Raw genomic sequence first — 19,672 nt, forward strand, 5'->3', positions numbered from 1 at the left:
GGAAAATGCAGTCAGATTGTATAACTATATTCTAGGAGGTGTTGATTGAAATTTCTTACTATATAATCCAGCTCAACTGTTAGTTGTAAATGTTAATTAGCTCACTGATGAAATTGTGCATATGTGTAACTACTAGGTAATGTTGGAATTTCAGTGATTCCCAAATTAGTAGCAATTGGACACTTTTTTTCTTGAATTCAACATGACTGTCTTCCAACAAAGAATGAACATTAATCTTTGAAGAGTATTGTGGTCTCTAGTTCAATTAAACACACTCCTCCCAACACTCTCTAGGAGTGACACCATGCCAGGTCCCCTGGACACACTGCTGAGAAACTAATGCCTCCGCCCTCCAGGTTCCTATAGTAAAGGAAGGATTCCTTCAAAGACATGGCTCAAGTCTCAGAAATTTGCTAGGGAAAACATTAGAGAATAGTGCAGTGGTAATAACAATTTCACTGTACAAGTTTCCATATTTCCAAATCTCTCATGGAAAAGGATGGCAAGCCAGGTGGACAGGCCATCCTGTCAATATATTAAACAACAAATAGTGCTAATTGTAAATGCATAGTGCTAAGTTCTTACAAATATTCAGAAAGCAATAGCTAAGCGCACTTATAGATTATAAGTGTATTTTCTGGATTGCTCTGTAAAGAATTTACTTTCACATATTGTGTAAAGAAAGAATTTCAGGCCTCAGCATGTCCTGATGCATTTAGGACTGTGTTGTGTAAATAGATTTCTGCCAGTGATTACCTTAATGATGGTGGGGCAAGTTAGGGTCATTCATTTGTGACTGAAAGACCTATAAGATACAGAAGTATATCTTTTCCAAGAAGTCTAGGAACAATGTAGAGCCTAATAATGTATCGTTTTTAGTTATTATACTAACAAAAGACTGTGAAACTGTTCCTCCCCACCTTTTTTTTCTTTTTACTTTAACAAATGCAATACCATGTTTGTAGTCTAGACCTTTCCCATGAACTTCAGCCACATATCCAATTGCCTTCTTGACATCACTACCTGGATAACATCTCCAGTATAACTTGATCAAAACCACACTTCAGATCGTTCCCACCCAAACATGCTCTATCATCAGCCTTCCCTTCCCATGTCAGTTGAGGGCAACTCCATCCTTCTAGGTTAAAATATTTGAGGTCATTCTTGATTCCTATTTTTGTCTCACACATCACATCACATCTGTCAACAAATATACCTACAAAACATATGTCTAGAACTTGACCAGTCCTCACCATCTCCACTGCTCCCACCTGGGCTTAAGCCACCACTGCCTCTCACCTGGGCCACAGTGATAACCTTATGTTGGGTCTCATGCGTCTGTCCTTCCTCTTCCAAATTTAACGCCAACAGAGCAACCATAGAAACCTAAGTCAGAGAATGTCATTCCTTTTCTCTACATCTACAATGTTCCCCTTTTATTCAGAGTAAAAGCCGAAGCTTTTAAGTGATCTACAAGGCCCTCTGTGATCCGGTCCCTGATATCTCCCTGACCTTATCAGCCACTGCTTTCTTCCTTCCTAAATCCATTTCAGACACACTGTCTCCATGCTGTTCCTCAAACCTACCAGGAAGGCAGTTCTCTTTTCTCAGAAAGCTCTTCCTCCCCAAGGATAACCCTCTTACCTCCTCTAAGGCTAGCTTCAAATGTTGCCTCTCAATGAAGCCTACCTGACCACCCTATTTAAAATGGCAAACCAGCCACCACCATATACTCCAAATTCCCCTTAGCATGCTCTGCTTATGCTCTGCCATAGCACTTATTACCATCTAACATGTTATACTATTGCCTCATTCACTCTTCTTATTACTCATAGGTCTCTGTCAGGCTAGACTATCAGCTCCATGAGGGCAGGGATCTTTGGTCTGTTTTGTTTGCCTAAGATAGTACTTCACACAGAGTGAGCATTTAATGAATATTTGTTGAATGAATATCAGTAATGAAGTCATCCATGTACCATATGAGATTACCTAGAAAATTCTGTTGTAAGGCTTCACTATCAGCTTCTGTAATATTTTTCAGGGTTGCATGAACAGAGAATTGAAATCTGTGAACTTGTTTTCATTATTGAAAGCAGCTTGTATAAAGCAATTCTCTGAAATATACTTACATTCAATTATTTACAAGGTTTGTGTACATAACTAGTTATTACTCTTGCATGGACTGGAAGTCAATTCATGCATACATGCATTGATAGGTTATTTATTGTGGGGAAAGTGTTCCTTCACTGGAGAGAACATGTTATAGATATTTTTACATAAGTGCTAAGTAGAAAGTATAGACACTGAAATTTTACTAGTCTTTTGTGGACTATCCATAAATCAATGTATAAATAAAGAAATCAGTTATCAAAAGTTAAAGAACATAATGTTTGCCTTGACCCCCCCCAAAACAAATACAGTGTTCTTTTAAATGTTTACATATTCAAGGTATTTATTGCTTTGTCAGTGATAAATTACAACTGAATAGGACAAGAATGGTGCAAATGCAAAATATATCACATTATCAAGAATCGATGCATCAGGGAATAGGCATTTTTTCTTAGTTTTGCAGTTTTGCAGTTACCAGAAAATGATGTGGAATACCATCCCTAAAGATAATACGCATATATTTTTTTCTGGAAACCCCTAAGAACTACAGAAGAAATTTGAGACTGTCTCCTATTGATGGAAGTTAATAGTAAGGAAAACGCAAGTTCTTTCATTCTGCTGGGTGGAATGTTTTATTATGTGGAGGTGCCTGTGGCATAATAGGTCCAATGGAGAACAACAGAATTATTCTATTTTGACCTGTGAACTTTTAAATATGAAATAGTAGAATTTAGGACTTAAAGGTCAGGTACAGTTTGCAAGGACTAGTCAAGTCTTGTAAAGAAATACTCTGTTTCAGAAGGTGAGGGGGCACTGAAAATACTGGGTTATCTCTTCAAGACCACATACTGAAATCATTAGTCAAAAATGCCCCATTTTTATAGTAGTAGGTGCCATATTGATTTTTGATCACAGTGTGAAGTATGGAGTTGGGGAAGAGTTTGGATGTGTACATACAAGTTCATACTGACCTGTTTAGACTTGATAGGAAGAATTAAGACATAGATTTTAAAAACTAAAGCTTACTTGGTGGAAGAGGCTCATCGATTGTTGGGTAGTGATGATGTTCAGGCCTCAAGGAAGGAAGCTGGCTTACTGGCTGGGAATTATGGAGTATAGGACATTCACCTACGGACAAGATAGTCAAGACATTCAGATTCACTCATTGCTGCAGCAACGCCATCAAAAACGCATGACCGTAAAACAAACTAGTACAAGAAAAAAAATCCCAGGATGGGCAATCTGTTTTTTATGTCAGTTTGCTACATTTACAGTCATTCATGAGAGAGGGAGTAGAGGGCACTTTTTTGTTTCAAACCCCAAAGAAAATAAACACTTCATGACTATGATCTGTACCACACAGACCAATATGTAGGGATCAGGGTCTGATTCTATAACCACCTGACTTTTCTTTGATGGGAAGGTGGCATCAGACAGGGACACAAAAGAAAATGAGCAGAGCCTGACTCTAGCCCAGCTAAAGAAACAGGCCTGTCTGAGGGAAGTGTGGCATTTCTAAGGTCCCATAAAACTCGGTGAGCCAGTGTAAAACCATAGGTCCTTATCTGGATCGGTTTCATCACAGGGCTGCTAAGATGCTGTTTTTCAGGTTTTGTTTTTGGAATGAGATTCTTAGATGGTGACTTTCCAAGATGGGGCTGAGAAACTGGTGGGCCAAGAAGGCATATTCCTGTAGTATGGGAGCGTAGGGGCTGGGGTGAGGAGTCAAGCAGGTATGGAATCTTGTGATTGTTCCAGATTATCTTGAGGAAAAACCAGACAAGTCAGGGTGCTCTGGAAAGAGAAAAGGACAAGAGACGAAGGAAGTAGATAAGAGGCAGGAAGACTGAGACAGGAAAACTTGAAACACAGAAGTGGGATAGAAGGAAGAAAGACGGACATGGAGAGATTTTAGAAGTAGACATATCCACAGAATGCATGCCTCGATTATTATAGACATAGCTGATATTATTGTCATTCACACTTGTAATAGACTGAACAATGTCCTAAAATGATGTTCCTATCTCATGACGTCCTCAGGTCCTGGTAATACTGCATGAGAGTGGCTATGTGGAAGGCAGGCCAAATCACCAGCTGTTTGGGGCATATTATCAGAGGCAATTGCTCTTGACCTTTGGAGAGCTAGAAGGGTCATGAGACAGCCCCCATTCAGACTGGTATCCCTCCAGCTCACACGCTCATGGCTCTCTCAAAATAGCCCCTATTAGCCAGAGGACAAAGATCAGGCCTTCTCCTTCCTCTGCCCTCCATGGCTGATGGAAATATCACGTGTTCCATTATCCCTTGAGTCAAAAAGGGTAGAAACTGAAAACCGGTGGTTAAGATCTTTATGGGATCTCACATTTCAAAAACTTCCTAGAATGTCCATACATGGAAAGGACGGTAATTTCTTCTCATTCTGGATCCATAAAACTGATGAAATTAATTAGGAAGGAAGTTAGGCAGGTTGAATTTAGCAGTTTGATTCCTAGAGCTAACTGTAAAGCAAAAACAGAGATGTATTCAGGAACAACAGATCCTTTTAAATGTTAAGTATATAGCATGGTTTCTTGTGCAAACTTTGGTATGTGACTCAAATCCTGGGGTGGAGTCTCAGTGCACAGCTCCTATGAACTGACTCCTGCTTCAGATAGGGGTTCTGTTTTTAGTGGATCTCACACTCATGTTTGTCGTTGTAGGTGTTTCGTGTCAGAAACTAAAAAGCAATGGCACAGTTGTTATGTCACCAGCTGCTGCATTTTCAATTTGGTTTCTTAAAAAGAACAACAAACTTACCTCTTGTAATTAATTCAACCAATCAGGTTAATTACTCCTCCAAGCTAGTGGAAACATAATATTGCCGCTCGCTGGGGTTAATGGAGCTGACCCCGCCTGCTCGTGAAACCCAAGCAAATGCAATGATGTGACGGGCGCAGCTCAGCCTACTGAATGGATGGAGCGCACGAAAGAAGCAAGCGATTCTGTTCTGCAGAGGCCACGGCTCCACACACTCACCCTTGCCTCAAACACAAAGCAAGTGTTCAGAGCTGCTAGAATCCCTGAGAAGGAAACATACTCCACTTAAAAAGTTAGCCTCACTGCTTATCTGCTTGGAAGAACCCTCACTCAACGAGAGTCAAGCGCTTCATATGTATTATCTCATTTAATCCTTCCCACAACCTTTTGAAATAGATTCTACCTCTGCACCCATTTCAGACAAGGGCATAGAGCACTCAGGTAACTCGGCTTGGGTATCACAGCCAGAAAGTGGCGGAGCTGAATTAAACCCAGGAGGCCTGACTCCAGGGCCCGAGCTCAAATCACAACTTTATATTGCTCTTTTCATTCGATCTGCGGACAGCTTTTTAAAAAAGTATTTTATGTTGAGGTTAAAAAGGAGGTTTTCACAGAGGGGGGAAAAAAAGCAAAAAATAGATACAGAACACATCTTCCCAAAATTGCTGCAGATGCAGTTTTGTGGGCATGGGTATGGTAAGTCTACCTTTGCTAAGTTAACTGAAAGAATTTGCAATCTTAGAAGTCACAGTAAGGGGGCACCAGTGATTCTTGTGGAAGAAGATTCTTGTGCAAATATCGGGTGGGTTGTGGTGAAGCCCTGCTTTCTCAGAGCATGTGCCAGTGAGGGACAGAGCCACATCACTGACACAGGTAGCTCAGGGGCTCACTGCTGACAGGGGAGAAGATGGGCTGTGAAGAAGTCACGCGCCAACATATGCCCAGCCTTCGTGAGATTGACAGTCTCAGGAATCTTCGGATTGCCCCTTGCAACCACCTGAGTGAAGCCTGTAGGTGCTTCTTAACCTCTTCTGAGTTTATAGTCTGCAGAATTCAGGAATTCAGAAATGTCTTTAGAAAACTTCCCTGCAAAGACTTCCACTAGGTCTCTGAAATGCTTTCCTGTCCTTTCTGTTAAAGAGGAGTTTTCCCCCATTGGGCTGTTAGTCCCTCAAAGGCATGGGCAGCGTTTTGTTTTGTTTTGTTTTTGTTTTCATAATGCCTTTATATATGAAGGCAATTGTTTACTGAGCCAATTTTCAACTAATCATATGTGGGTTGTCTCCCAACGCAGCAGTCAAAATATATACCATAGGCTGCAGCAGGTTGACAAACTACGAATCTGGCCTTGTTTTTATATGGCTCTGAGCTAGGTAAAACTGTTAAAAAAAAAAAAAAAAGAGTAGCCTTTGGTGAGAAGAGTTGCTTAATTTTATCTCTTGATCTACAAAGCCTGAAATATTTATTGTCTGGCCCTTTATAAAAAAAGTTTGCCGACCTCTGGACTAAAATATCCCTGCCAGCTCCTAGTTGCCCCCTTTACGTGTGTATCCCCAAATCTCCTTATACTATACTTATTTTTAATTGTTAATAATTACTGAGCACCTTTCACACGTTCTGACACTGATCCATCTCCCTGTGCTCAGCACATAGCATCTGGCCCAGAACAAAGGGACTCAAAACATCCACATTAAAGAAAGGAATTGTCTGTCCCGTTTTCAATTGTGCCTTTTCCTATTCTATGCCACTATGGTTTCCTCTCTGTGTTTCTCTTTCTTTTCCAGTCTCCTCGCACTTCTCCTTAGCCCATGTACCACTTTCTGAAATGTAGAATTGGGCATTGCTAAATACTCAGGATGAATTTTTGTGCTCACTTTGGTTCCTATAAAAATTTATAGGTGTCAGGAATTTGTGTAGGTGCTAAGAATGAAACATAAAGAAAATACAGTTCTGGCCCTTGATGAGCTTATAATCTAGAGACAATACCACCACCTTTGTTTGGAAGCTAATATAAGCAGTAGAACAGAAAAATAGCAGAATCTATATTTTTTGCTCTTAAAACAACTGAATTATTTCATATTATTTTGTGCCCTTTGAATTATTTCCCCCATGTCACTGTCACTTGACTGGAAAATGGTTCCCAATTCTGGATAAAGAAATGTGAGTTAATTTTACATACGATTCCACAGGCATGACTAAAAAGAAACATCTTGAGTTAAAATACTGAATACATTTTAAACCTGAAGGTGGCAGCTTTTAGGTTAGAATCCCACTTGAAACAAAGCAATTTACGAATTCCTGTTATTTTTCCTTCCATTAGCCAAAATAGCCAAAACAAAACAAAACTAACAAAAAACAACAAAAAACAAAACCGTAATTAATTACAATAGCTTTGTAATGTAGTTTGAAATCAGAGAACATGATGCCTCCAGCTTTGTTCTTCTTTCTCAAGATTGCTTTGGCTATTTGGGGTCTTTCATGGTTCCATATAAATTATAGGGTTGTTTGTTCTATTTTCGTGAAAAATGCCATCAGAATTTTGATAGGGATTGCATGGAATCTTGAAATCTTGCAATAATACTGCTTTGGGTAGCATGGAGATTTTAACAATATCGATTCATCCAACCCATCAGTATGGAATACCTTTCCATTTATTTGTGTCTTCATCAATTTCTTTCATTACTGTCTTGTAGTTTTTCAAGAGAACAGGGAACAGATTGATGGTTGCCGGGGGGAGTGGGGGTGAGAGAAATGGGTGAACTGTTTTTGTTTTTGGATTGAATAATAGTAAAAAAACAAAACAAAAACAAAACAAAAAAAACAAAACCAACAATAACGAGAACTGAGCAGACAGAAATAATGACAAATATATGTAAGCTATACATATCCATATGCACACAGGCTAAGTTAAATTCTAAAGCAGAGGTAAAATCAATGTTCTTTCAATTTATATTAACATTTATTGCTAATCTTCAGTATGTTTTGGGAAGTGAGCAGGTATTTATACATTATCCACTGAATGTTGATGAATATTTTCTGCTTATATCATGAGATACTCCTGTTGGTGCTCTGGTCACTGTCAAAACTAGAAAGGTAACATGTACACTAACCAGTTCTAACGATTAGTTAAAACAGAGATGCACACATACAAGTGCACACTCACATGAGTGTGCTAGTTGTGATTCTTGGTGTCTACCTGAGAGGTGGTGGATGTCTGCTCTTCACAGTCACGAATACTTACATACACATATACGCATGCACACATACATGTACAGGACAGGCGTACATTGCCCCAGCAACCCCACTGGAGACTGATCCTCTCACTTGTTTTTAAACCATGTTGGTGAGACCTGTGTCCCCCTGCTGGTCCTATTCTCACTCTGATCAGGTTTGAGGTCTAACCTTCTCTCCGATTGCTTGGCCCTGCCACGGGGGATTCCAGACCTTCCACGGTTCTTGCCACGCTGGCGGCAGGGGCGGCCAGCTCGTCGTGCCACGGCCCGGCGCCATTTGCCGACTCCGGGTCCAGCTCCGGGCTCTGTACCGAGTCGGGCACAGATTCGAACGCACTGTTCTCTTCCTCCTCATCGTCTTGCGATGAGAAGACGGTGCTCTCAGAGATCTTGGCGCTGTCCACGGAGGAGAAGCGGGTGTGGCTGGCGAACCTGCTGCCGTTGTAACAGGAGGGGCTATAGCAGGAGGCGCTGTAGCAGGAGCTGCTGTAGCAGGACGTGCTGTAGCACGAGGAGCTGTAGCAGGAGGGGCTGCAGCAGGACGTGTCACAGCCCTCGCAGCTGTGGTCCCCACCCTGCCGGGGACTCGAGTCGCTCTCACTCCCTGTGCTGGGGAGCGTGTCGCCGTCCGGGCCCAGGCCGTTGGTCAGGCCGGAGTGGCCGGGGGTCGCCGTGCCTGGAGTAGCCCCCTCGAGTTCCTCCCCATCCTCTTCGAGGGGAGGCGGCGCGGCAGCTAGCGTGTCCACCTCGCTGAGCCCGTCCTTCTCCGAGGCGTCCTGGAGGGTGGCCTCCTCCTCGGCGCCGTCGTCGCTCGCGGCGCCGCCGCCCTGGGCGGAGGGCATGCTGTGCAGCAGGGTGTGGATGCGGATGTAGTGTGTCCGCGGGGTCTCGGGGTCTCCGCAGGCGGACGCGATCACCGTCTCCAGCTCGGACACCGGCAAGGAGCACGGCCTGCTTTTCCTCTTCACCGAGGCCCGCAGCTGCAGCCTGTCCTCCCCCTGCCCCAGGGCGGACACGTCGCCCTCCTCCTCCTCCGCCTGCTCCTTCTCCTCCTCTCCCCCCGCCCGGCTCTCTGTGGCCTCTTCCTCTGCCTCGGGCTCCCCGGTGCCGCCCGGGCCTTCGCTGTCCTCCAGCAGCCCCGGTAGGGGCACCTCCCCACCCAGCTCCAGCCGCTCCGCCAGTTCTTCCGCACTCAGGGCGGGCTCGGAGTCCTCACGCCCCGGGCCCAGAAGCTCCCCAGCCCCGTCAGGTCCCACAGAGCCCGCGCCGTCGTCTCCTGCCTCGTTGGTACCTGCCGCTTCCTCAACCGGCTCGGCCAGCTCCAGGCTCCCGTTCCCGGCAGCGTCCCCGGCGCTGCCCTGGCTCGGCGGCTCGGGCTTGGAGCCCCTGGGGAGCTCCGGTGCCTCGCCGGGAGGCTCCCCACGGCTGCTGGCCAACAGGCTGTTCATGGGGCTGTCCTGAATGTCCGCGGACTCGGGCTCGGCGCTGAGGGACATCTCCTCATCATCTGCGGGCGAGAAGAAAATGTCATTTCTTCCAGAAGAGCGTATTGTGGGGTTAGTGTATTAGTGTACTCTGCCGGCCATGTAAGCCATCCTAAGGGATTTCTGCGTGAGGATATTGGATGTAGGGTGGATGAAGGTTTCTCATAGGTCAAAGCTCTGCTAAAAAAATCTGTAAGGACTTCTGTTAATGACAATTTGCTGTCATGATATGTTTCAGAATTCTGTTTCCAGGGAATTCATAGTTTTGGTTAAAATATCCAAAGCCTAGAACTACCCAGTTCCCGGCACATAGCGGGTGCTCAACAATGTTGGCTTGGCGGAAGACTGCGGAGAAGCCGTGGGGAGTTATAGGGTCATGCGCATGGCAGTAAGGTTAATACTTGCTCAGAGTGTTTCCTCTGGCTGCGTCCACCAGGTGGCAGAATGGGAAACCTGGGTTTTTAGCAACTACAGAGAAGAAAATGGCTAGTTGATGGGAGCAACCACAGTCCTTCGGTAGCTCAGACCCGGAGGCTCCAATATTTGCAGGTTATTGCAATGGAAAATAAACAAGTCTCCACATCAAGCAACCGTTTAAGGAGCAGCAATCACTGTTTAGTTCTCCTTCCTCCCAGGTGCTTTATCTATTGGATCCCCAGCCCAGTGTGAACTTCCCATTTCAAAAGCACTAGTGCAATTGACTCATTCAAGAGGAATGATCTATCTTGGTGAGCCATAGGCCCTCTTTTTTGCTACAGTAAGGGAAGAGTCAATTTTATTCTCAGGATGAAGAAAAGGCTGAGTGAAAGGACCAAACAGTCAGCATGTTTTCTTCCAATCTGCATTATATATTGGGCATAGACAAGTACAACAGGACTTTAATGAGCGGGCAGTGATAAACTCCAGACCCTGAGTTTTCAAAGCCTCATTAGCTTTAACAGCAACTCGTAAATGTGGCCCAGAAGGACTGGCTAATTCTCAGCATGATCTACACTTAGTATGGGAGTTCAGGAGAAGAGCTAAAGTGGAATTAGGAGGCATCTCATCATTCTTATTTGGAAATGTGTTTTGGCTTGAAAAACTGGACACTGGATGATTCTGAAATTTTCTGTCCAACTTATGTTTTTCATTGTGATAAATCCATTGGATAATAATAGTTTTTCAATAATATGACATGTATCACATTCATTCATTTTCTCATCCATTCATTCATTCATGTATGTAATGATTAAGTATCTATTGAGCACCTCCTATGTGGGTGCTGGAAGTAAAATGATAAACCAGACATGGCTCCATACCCACGTTGGCCTCATTGTCAATTCCCACTCCACTGTCTAACCCTCTACCTTTGGGTCACCAGAATGAAGAGGAGCCTCTCAATCAAGGGGACAGCAATCTGGTTTCCAGAACAGATCACTGGCTTCTGGGCCTCAAATGGAGAAGAGAGAGAACCACAAAACCTAGGACATGTCTGGAGAGAACCACGGTTATTGTATTTTAGAGAAAGGAACACACTGACCCTCTGCTAGGACAAGACATGAATTCATGCCAAAAATACCTGGGTGGATGGAAGAAGTGATCTCAAATCGGAACTGCAGCTGTCCACTCACATGATCTGTTGGAAGCCTGCGGCCAAGTGTATAGCTGACCACCCTATCCCTAGAAGGAAATAAGCACCATTACAGATCTGGTCAATATCTCTCCTTAAAGATTCTACAGCATGGTTTCTATGCCAGTGGGTGAAGTAGGCAAGCCCAGGGAGGCCCTGCTAATAGGAGGTGATGATCCACTCAGGTACATAGGAAATGGTCTTAAGGTAAAGATGGGAAATTACATCTGCTCAACAACAATGTAAAACTTCAAGGAAATCCCTCTCGGATATTGTAAAGCAGAAGTCAGCAAACTACAGCCCAGGGGCCAAATTTGGCCCACCACCTATTTTTATAAAGCCATGAGTTTTTTACATTTTAAAATGGTTGGGAAAAAAATCAAAAGAAGAATAATATATTGTGACACATGAAAATTGTATGAAATTCCAATTTTAGTTCCCCAAATAAAAGCTTTATTGGAATGCAGCTATGCTTATTAGTTTACTTATCATCTGGGGCTGCTTTCATGCTACAATGGCAGAGTTGAGTAGTCAGAGACTATATGGTCTACAAAACCTAAAATATTTACTACCTGGCCCTTAACAGAAAGTTACCTGCCAACCTGTGTTCTAAGCCAAAAGAAGCCCCCCAAAAGATAACAATAACAACAAAAAAGATGGGTATCTTTGCCTACTTTTCCTGTGCAGGCTGACATTTCCCAAATATGCCGTTAATAATGGACATCGCCAGCAACAGATACATATCTTGCAGTACATATATGTAATGTCTAACAAAATATGCCATCACGGTTACTGGAGTAACCTCCTCCATGTGAGGAGCTGTGGAGTGCTTCAGAAGGTGGCCTGCTGCAGGATGGACCGAAGCAAGACTTGTAGGCTGGTGTCCAACTACACCAACATCGCGGCCCCATATATAGACCTTGAAACTCCACCCTGGTCTGTTTATAGGACTTCAGGGCAAGCAGAGAGCCATTGAAGGGCTGGGGTGTTACAGGCAAAGGAATTGAGGGAGCCTTCTGAGTTGCCTTTATTTTAAAAATCATGTAATATTCTATTTAAAAAAAAAAAAGAACAGTTTAGAGCAGTTTAGTCTCTATGTACCAGGGACTGCTTTGCATTCTTTATGTACATTTGTTTGCTTGTTTAATCCTGTGAGGATTTCCATAAATGGAAAGTGCAAACCCTGTGTTTGACACATGGTTGTAGCATGTCTATATGCATACAGCTGTACACGTGGTTCTAATTAAGTGTCTCCATGATAATCATTAGTGATTCCAAAGTCCTGAAAATCCAAAAAGCTTTAATTGAAGAACACCTGGAAATTCTGTAAATTCTCCTCATTCCTTTGATATCCTTCTAAGGATTACATTGTATAGCATAGCATACATTTATGGCCAGAGAGCCATACCCAGTGTTTTCAAATAGAGTAGCTGTTAACTAAGGAAACACACATTATATATAAATATTTTACCTGGTAAGAGTTCACTTTAATGAGAATCATGAGTGGAGATGAATGTAAAAGATACAGAAACATTCTTATATACAACTGAATTCTGCGAGTAACATAATTGCAGTTGCCCATGACAATTCATGCTTTTAAAATTTCATACATACTAGCATTTTCTAAGTCTCTCTACTCTAGTAACCTAGCATTTGATCTTGTAATACAAACATCTCAAATGATTAAATCCCACAAGCAGAAATAATATTCTTCATGGTAAAACAAATTTTTAATTTCTACCTGTCTAGAAAAATGCTTCATTAAGGGCTTCTTTCAATATTGTCTTAGGATTTTCTGCTCTCTTGTGTAAGTAACCAGTGGTACAGAAAAGGGGAAAGGTAAGGGTTTGTTTAATTGAATGTTGTGGCTCAAGCAACAGAATTAATGGGAGAAGCCAAAGAGATTCAATACCACCATGAGGCTATATTATTGCAGCTTGCAGGCCTCCCTTCGTCTGCTCACTGAAGCCTTAGTGATAGTGAGGTCTCAGTCACAGGTTTACCCTATGGCGTGTCTCTCCAGGAGTCTTTGAACGGGCATCGACAGCTTTCCCAAGAAGCGCTTGATGATGGGGCGGCTCTTAGCAAACTTGTCTTTCACCTCAATTTCCAGTACATCAGTGGGCAAGGACACAAAGCTGAATTGCTGCAATGAAATTATATGTCACATCAATTAACTGAGGGGTGCAAGGGCTGGCCAATTCCCAGCCCATCTGCTTTGGATGAAGTCATTATAAAACATCCCAGTGGCAATATATATATCAAGGTCTTAGAAATGCTGTGAGCCCTATTTATTCAGTAAATGAATAACAGTAATATTGAGGTACTTCTTCAATGCTTAAAAATAAGGCTATTCTCTGAGATTCAAATAATAAAAACAACTCACCTTAAGGAGAAAGAGTCCACTTAAGCCTCACTATACTAAAGGTATTAACATATTTAAAGAAATAACAAGCACAAACTCACCTATTATTAAGGAAATGCACTTTAAACCGTAACACAATATCCTTTTTTAATGATTATAATGGCAGAGATTTAAAATATTTGATAGTACCTTGCATTCTTGAGAGTGGAAAGAGAACTCTCACACTGTATTGATGTACAATCCCATTCAATTGATTCAACCTTTGGGACGGGAATCGACAATATTTATTGACGTTTAAGCTGCAAATTCCCTGCAACTCAGAATTCTAATTCTGGAATTTTCCCCCTGAATTAATTTGCACAAGTGTGCAAATTATACATTTTATAAGGATGTTCACTGGAGCATTAATAGTAGCAAAAGACTGGAAAGGCCAAAAATGTCTATCAACAGGAAACCAGTTAAATTAAGGATACTAAATCTTTGAAATTGACAACTCTGCTCTCATTTAAAAGAAACATGTAAATATGCACCAACATGAATAGATAATTGAAAAACAAAGTAAAAAAGCAAGATGTTAAGAATATGAAGATGGGGCGCCTGGGTGGCGCAGTCGGTTAAGCGTCCGACTTCAGCCAGGTCACGATCTTGCGGTCCGTGAGTTCGAGCCCCGCGTCGGGCTCTGGGCTGATGGCTCAGAGCCTGGAGCCTGTTTCTGATTCTGTGTCTCCCTCTCTCTCTGCCCTTCCCCCGTTCATGCTCTGTCTCTCTCTGTCCCAAAAATAAATAAATGTTGAAAAAAAAAATTAAAAAAAAAAGAATATGAAGAGTGGGATTTCATTTGTACTTGGAACTGCAAAGAAAATGCCTGGATGGGTTTACTCCAAACTCAACCCAAGGAGGTAGGCTAGTAGGGAGGACAGAAAGCAGACCTTTTTCATTTGATTCTAAATTGTTCATTTTTAAAGTAGCATGCCTTATGACTTTTAAAATAAAGGCAACAACAATTAAAGAAGATTGTGACTATCAGGAGTTGGCATGGCCAGCAATGAGAGTATAGAAAAAGAATAAACAACCTAACCTTATACCTAAAGGAGCCAGAAAAAGAAGAACAAACAAAACCCAAACCCAGCAGAAGGAAGGAAACAATAAAGACTAGAGCAGAAAGAAATGATATAGATACTAAAAAAAAAAAAAAACAAACCAATAGAACAGACCAATGAAACCAGGAGTTGTTTTTTTGGAAAAAAAACCAATAAAATTGATAAACCTCTAGCTAAACTCATGAGAGAGAGAGAAAGAGAGAGAGAGAGACAGAGACAGAGACAGAGAGATAGAGACAGAGAGAACTCAAATAAACAAAATCACAAATGAGAGAGGAGAAATAACACCTAACATCATATAAACAATTATAAGAGAATATTATGAAAATTTTATGCCAACAAATTGGACAACCTAGAAGAAATGGATAAATTCTTAGAAACATATAACCTACCAAAACTGGAGCAGGAAGAAACAGAAAATTTAAACAGACCAATTCAAGGAAATTGAATCACTAATCAAAAACTCCCGACAAAGAAAAGTCCAGGACCAGATGGCTTCATAAGGAAATTCTATCAAACATTTAAAGAAGAGTTGATATCAATTATTCTCAAACTATTCTAAAAAATAGAAGAGGAAGAAAAACTTCCAAATTTATTCTATGAGGTCAGCGTTACCCTAATACCAAAACCAGATAAAGATATAACAAATAAACAGAAGTACAGGCCAATATTCCTGATGAACATAGAGCAAAAATCCTCAAGAATATACTAGCAAACTGAATTCCACAATACATTAAAAAAATCATTCAGGACAATCAAGTGGGATTTATTCCTGGGATGCAAAGGTGGTTCAATATTCACAAAGCAATCAGCATGATACTTCACATCAATAAAAGAAAGGATAAAAAACCATATGATCATTTCAATAGATGCAGAAAAAACATTTGACAAAGTACATCCATTCATGATACAAGCCCTCAACAGAGTAGGTTTACAGGGAACATACCTCAACGTAATAAAGGCTTTATATGAAAACCCACAGTGAACATCATACTCAGTGGAGAACAACTGACAGCTTTTCCCCTAAGGTCAGGATCAAGACAAGGATGTCTACTCTTACCACCATTATTTAACATAGTACTGTCAGTTCTAGCCACAGCAATCACACAACAAAAAGAAATAAAAGGCATCCATGTTGGTAAGGAAGAGGTAAAATTTTCACTATCTCCAGATGACATGGCATTCTATATAGAAAAACCGAAAGATTCCACCAAAACACTGCTAGAACTGATAAATGAATTCAGTAAAGTCACAGGATATAAAATCAATGTACATAAATCTGTTACATCTCTATACACTAATAATGAAGCAGTAGAAAGAGAAGTTAAGAAAACAATCCCATTTACAATTATAACAAAAATAATAAAATACCTAGGAAAAGACTTAGCCAAAGAGGTGAAAGTCTAAAAACTGTAAAACACTGATGAAAGAAATTGAAGAAGGCACAAAGAAATGGAAAGACATTCCATGCTCATGGGTTAGAAGAGCAAATATTGTTAAAATGTCTCTATTACCCAAAGCAAGCTACAGAGTTAATGCAATGCCTATCAAAATACTAGCATTTTTCACAGAACTGGAACAAACAATCCTAAAATTTGTATTGAATCACAAAAGACCTTGAATAGTGAAAGCAATCTTAGGAAAGCAAAACTGGAGAAAAACCACCTCCAGACTTCATGTCATACTACAAAGCTTTAATAATCAAAACAACATGGTACTGGCACAAAAATAGACATATAGATCAATGGAGCAGAATAGAAAACCCAGAAATAAACCCACAATTATATGGTCAATTAATCTTGACAAAGGAGGAAAGAATATGCGATGGGAAAAAGATAGTCTCTTCAACAAATGATATTGTGAAAACTGGACAGAAACATGCAAAAGAATCAAACTGGACCATTTTCTTACACCATACACAAAAATAAATTCGCAAATGGATAAAAGACCTAAATGTGAGAACTAAAACCACAAAAATCCTAGAATAGAGCGTAGGCAGTAATTTCTCTGACATCAGGTATAGCAAAATTTTTCTAGATGTATCTCCTGAGGCAAGGGAAATAAAAGCAAAATAAACTATTGAGACTACATCAAAATAAAAAGCTGCTGTACAGTAAAGGAAATAGTCAATAAAACTAAAAGGCAGCCTATGGAATGGAAGAAGATATTTGGCAGTGACATATCCGATAAAGGGTTAGTATCCAAAATACATAAAGAACTTTTAAAATTCAACACCCCAAAAACAAATTATCCAGTTTAAAAATGGGCAGAAAATATGAGCAGGCATTTCTCCAAAGAAGACATCCAGACACATGAAAAGATGCTCAACACTACTCATCATCAGGGAAATGCAAATCAAAACTTAATGAGATATCACCTCACACCTATCAGAATTTCTAAAATTAACAACACAAGAAACAACAAATGTTGATGAGGATTTGGAGAAAAAGGAACCCTTGTATACTACTGGTGGGAATGCAAACTGGTGAAGCCACTGTAGAAAACAGCATGGATGTTCCTCAAAAAATTAAAAATAGAACTTCCCTACAATCCAGTAATGGCACTACCGTGTATTTACCCAACAAATTAAAAAAAAAAACTAATTCAAAAGGATATATGACCCCTATGTTTATTGCTTCATCATTTACAATAGCCAAATTATGGAAGCAGTCCATGTGTCCATTGCTAGATGAATGGATAAAGAAGATGTGGCATATATATATATATATATATATATATATATATATATTCATTCATGGAATAATGGGATATTATTCAGCCATAAAAATGAATGAAATCCTTGCCATTTACAACAATGTGGATGGAGCTAGAGAAAGTAATGTTACATGAAGTAAGTCCTAGAAAGACAAATACCATGTGATTTCACTCATATGTGGCATTTAAGAAACAAAACAAATGAGCAAAGGGGAAAAAAGAGAGAGAAAGAGAGAGAGAAACCATGAAACAGACTCTGCACTGTAGAGAACAAACTGATGGTTACCAGAAGGGAGGTGGGTGGGGGGATGGGTGAAATAGGTGATGGAGATAAGGAGTGCACTTGTCCTGATGAGCACAGGGTGATCTATGGAATTGTTGAATCACTATCTTGTACACTGGAAACTAATATAATATGGTATATTAATCACACTGGAATTAAAATAAAACTTGATAAGTAAAAACATAAAAATAAAAATAAAGTGTAGGAAAGGAGAGGGAGGTACATGTTGGCATTGCCCAGCTCAGACTATCTGGGGAAGAGAGTATTAATGATACTGAACATCACAGTACTCTTAAGCAAGGGCTGTGTAACAGCTGAAATATATAATTATTTCTTTTTATTGTGATTCATTTCTAATAGGAATCTTTTAACTTTAGTTGATTTCTAATTACAGAGATTAAATATGTTAAGCGTGCTAATGTTAAAATATCCTTTGTACGGTGATGATGGGTTACGGTGTGCTGCATTAACAACCAAATTCCGAGTTTCAGTGACTTTTGATGGTAAAGTTTTGTTCCTAGCTTACTCTGCCACTGAGGGCTGGCAGAGGCCTCTGCTCATTAGTTATTCAAGAAGCCAGGGTAATGGAGCAGACATCCCCTCAAAAGTTGCCAGCCACACTGGAGAAAAGAGAACTCTGGAGTGTCTTTCTCCAGCAAATAAGCATTCTCTTGCAAACCCCACTCCTCATCAGGACTAGACTCATGTCTCAGCGGGAGACAATCCTATAGTGTATCTGGAGATGGAGAATTATTTGGCAAACAGCACTAATGACTTCCATACCTCCATGCTGTGCTTCTAATTTCCATTATACATTAGTTTAGTTCACTTCTATACAATTCCTAAGAACCAATCATTCCTGATACTAACAGAACAGCATTTATGGACAGGCTAAGCTTGAGGATCAATCTAGGAATAGGCACTCCTTTAAAAAGGCCTATCTAAGCAAGAATCCAGCCCCCCTAACTGTCTCAGGTCCTCAAAACTTCTGTATCTTTGATCCAGTAACTCCATTCTAAAGTGTACGGTAATAAATATCCTTACCTAAATGCTCAACAATAGGTTAGGTACATTGTAGTAAATGCATATGATAGAATAGTTTATAATTTTCTAATGTACAGTAATTTATAATAATATTATAACATGTTAAATGAAAGATAGAAAATGCTTGTTTTACAATTCTAAGTGATAAGAGCAGGAAACATTTAATTCATGATCACAAGAATATGAATTATATGAATAAAAAAACTGGAAAGAATTACAATCAATCAATTTTAATAGCAATTGTCTTACCAAGAAGGATTGTTTCCCCCTCTTTATTTTCCACATCTTGTATAATGAGCATGTGTTATTTTCATGATGGAAAATGTAATCACCTTTATTAAAATGAGTATTTCTGATTATAGCAGCCTGCACAGGACACTGAAGTCAGCTTAGCAAAACTCACTCTGAAATTTGGGGGCAATGACTGTGTTCTCTCCTCCCTCCATAGGGACTTCCTTCTCAGCCTCTCCATATATCCATCCCTCCACCCAGGCATCAAGCTCTCCCCACTAGGCCTTTACTTCTATGCCATGGTTATTGGAGTCCATGTAAACCCCCAGCTATGTGAGGTTCTTTTAAGAACCAGTGAGCAGGGGTGCCTGGGTGCCTCAGTCGGTTAAGTATCCAACTCTTGGTTTCGGCTCAGTTCATGACCTCATGGTTCATGAGTTTGACCCCACGTTGGGTTCTGCACTGACAGTGTGGATGGGCTGTTTAGCCTGGCTGCGTCTTCTGACCTGGCCTTTATGCGAAGACCCTGAAGAACCTTTGGAGTGAGATGGACTTGGCTTATATTTCTAGCTCTGCACATCTAGCTTCTTGAGTCTCATTCATAACCTCTCTGAAGCTCAGCATCTTCAATTGTAGAATGAATGGGAAAAAAAGACCCATGCCATGTTAGATTAAACTGTATTCTTTTTTTTAATGTTTAGTT

General features: G+C 40.7%; 1 protein-coding gene across 4 annotated transcripts in view; it reads right to left on the bottom strand.

Annotated features, from left to right (window-relative positions):
• HECW1 (HECT, C2 and WW domain containing E3 ubiquitin protein ligase 1) overlaps positions 1-19,672 on the bottom strand; it is a 429,025-nt gene that overhangs the window by 99,620 nt on the left and 309,733 nt on the right. For 3 of the 4 annotated variants that reach the window (XM_043588501.1, XM_043588502.1, XM_043588503.1), the window contains 4 exons: positions 13,235-13,377; positions 11,181-11,281; positions 8,308-9,645; positions 3,136-3,237 (listed from right to left, as the gene is read on the bottom strand). In XM_043588501.1, coding sequence (XP_043444436.1) covers positions 3,136-3,237; positions 8,308-9,645; positions 11,181-11,281; positions 13,235-13,377 — 1,684 coding nt within the window. The remainder of the gene's footprint in view (positions 1-3,135; positions 3,238-8,307; positions 9,646-11,180; positions 11,282-13,234; positions 13,378-19,672) is intronic. The other variant, XM_043588504.1, reaches the window with a different exon arrangement.

The sequence above is a fragment of the Prionailurus bengalensis genome, chromosome A2, assembly GCF_016509475.1.
Source record: "Prionailurus bengalensis isolate Pbe53 chromosome A2, Fcat_Pben_1.1_paternal_pri, whole genome shotgun sequence".
Classification (NCBI taxonomy): Eukaryota; Metazoa; Chordata; class Mammalia; order Carnivora; family Felidae; genus Prionailurus; species Prionailurus bengalensis.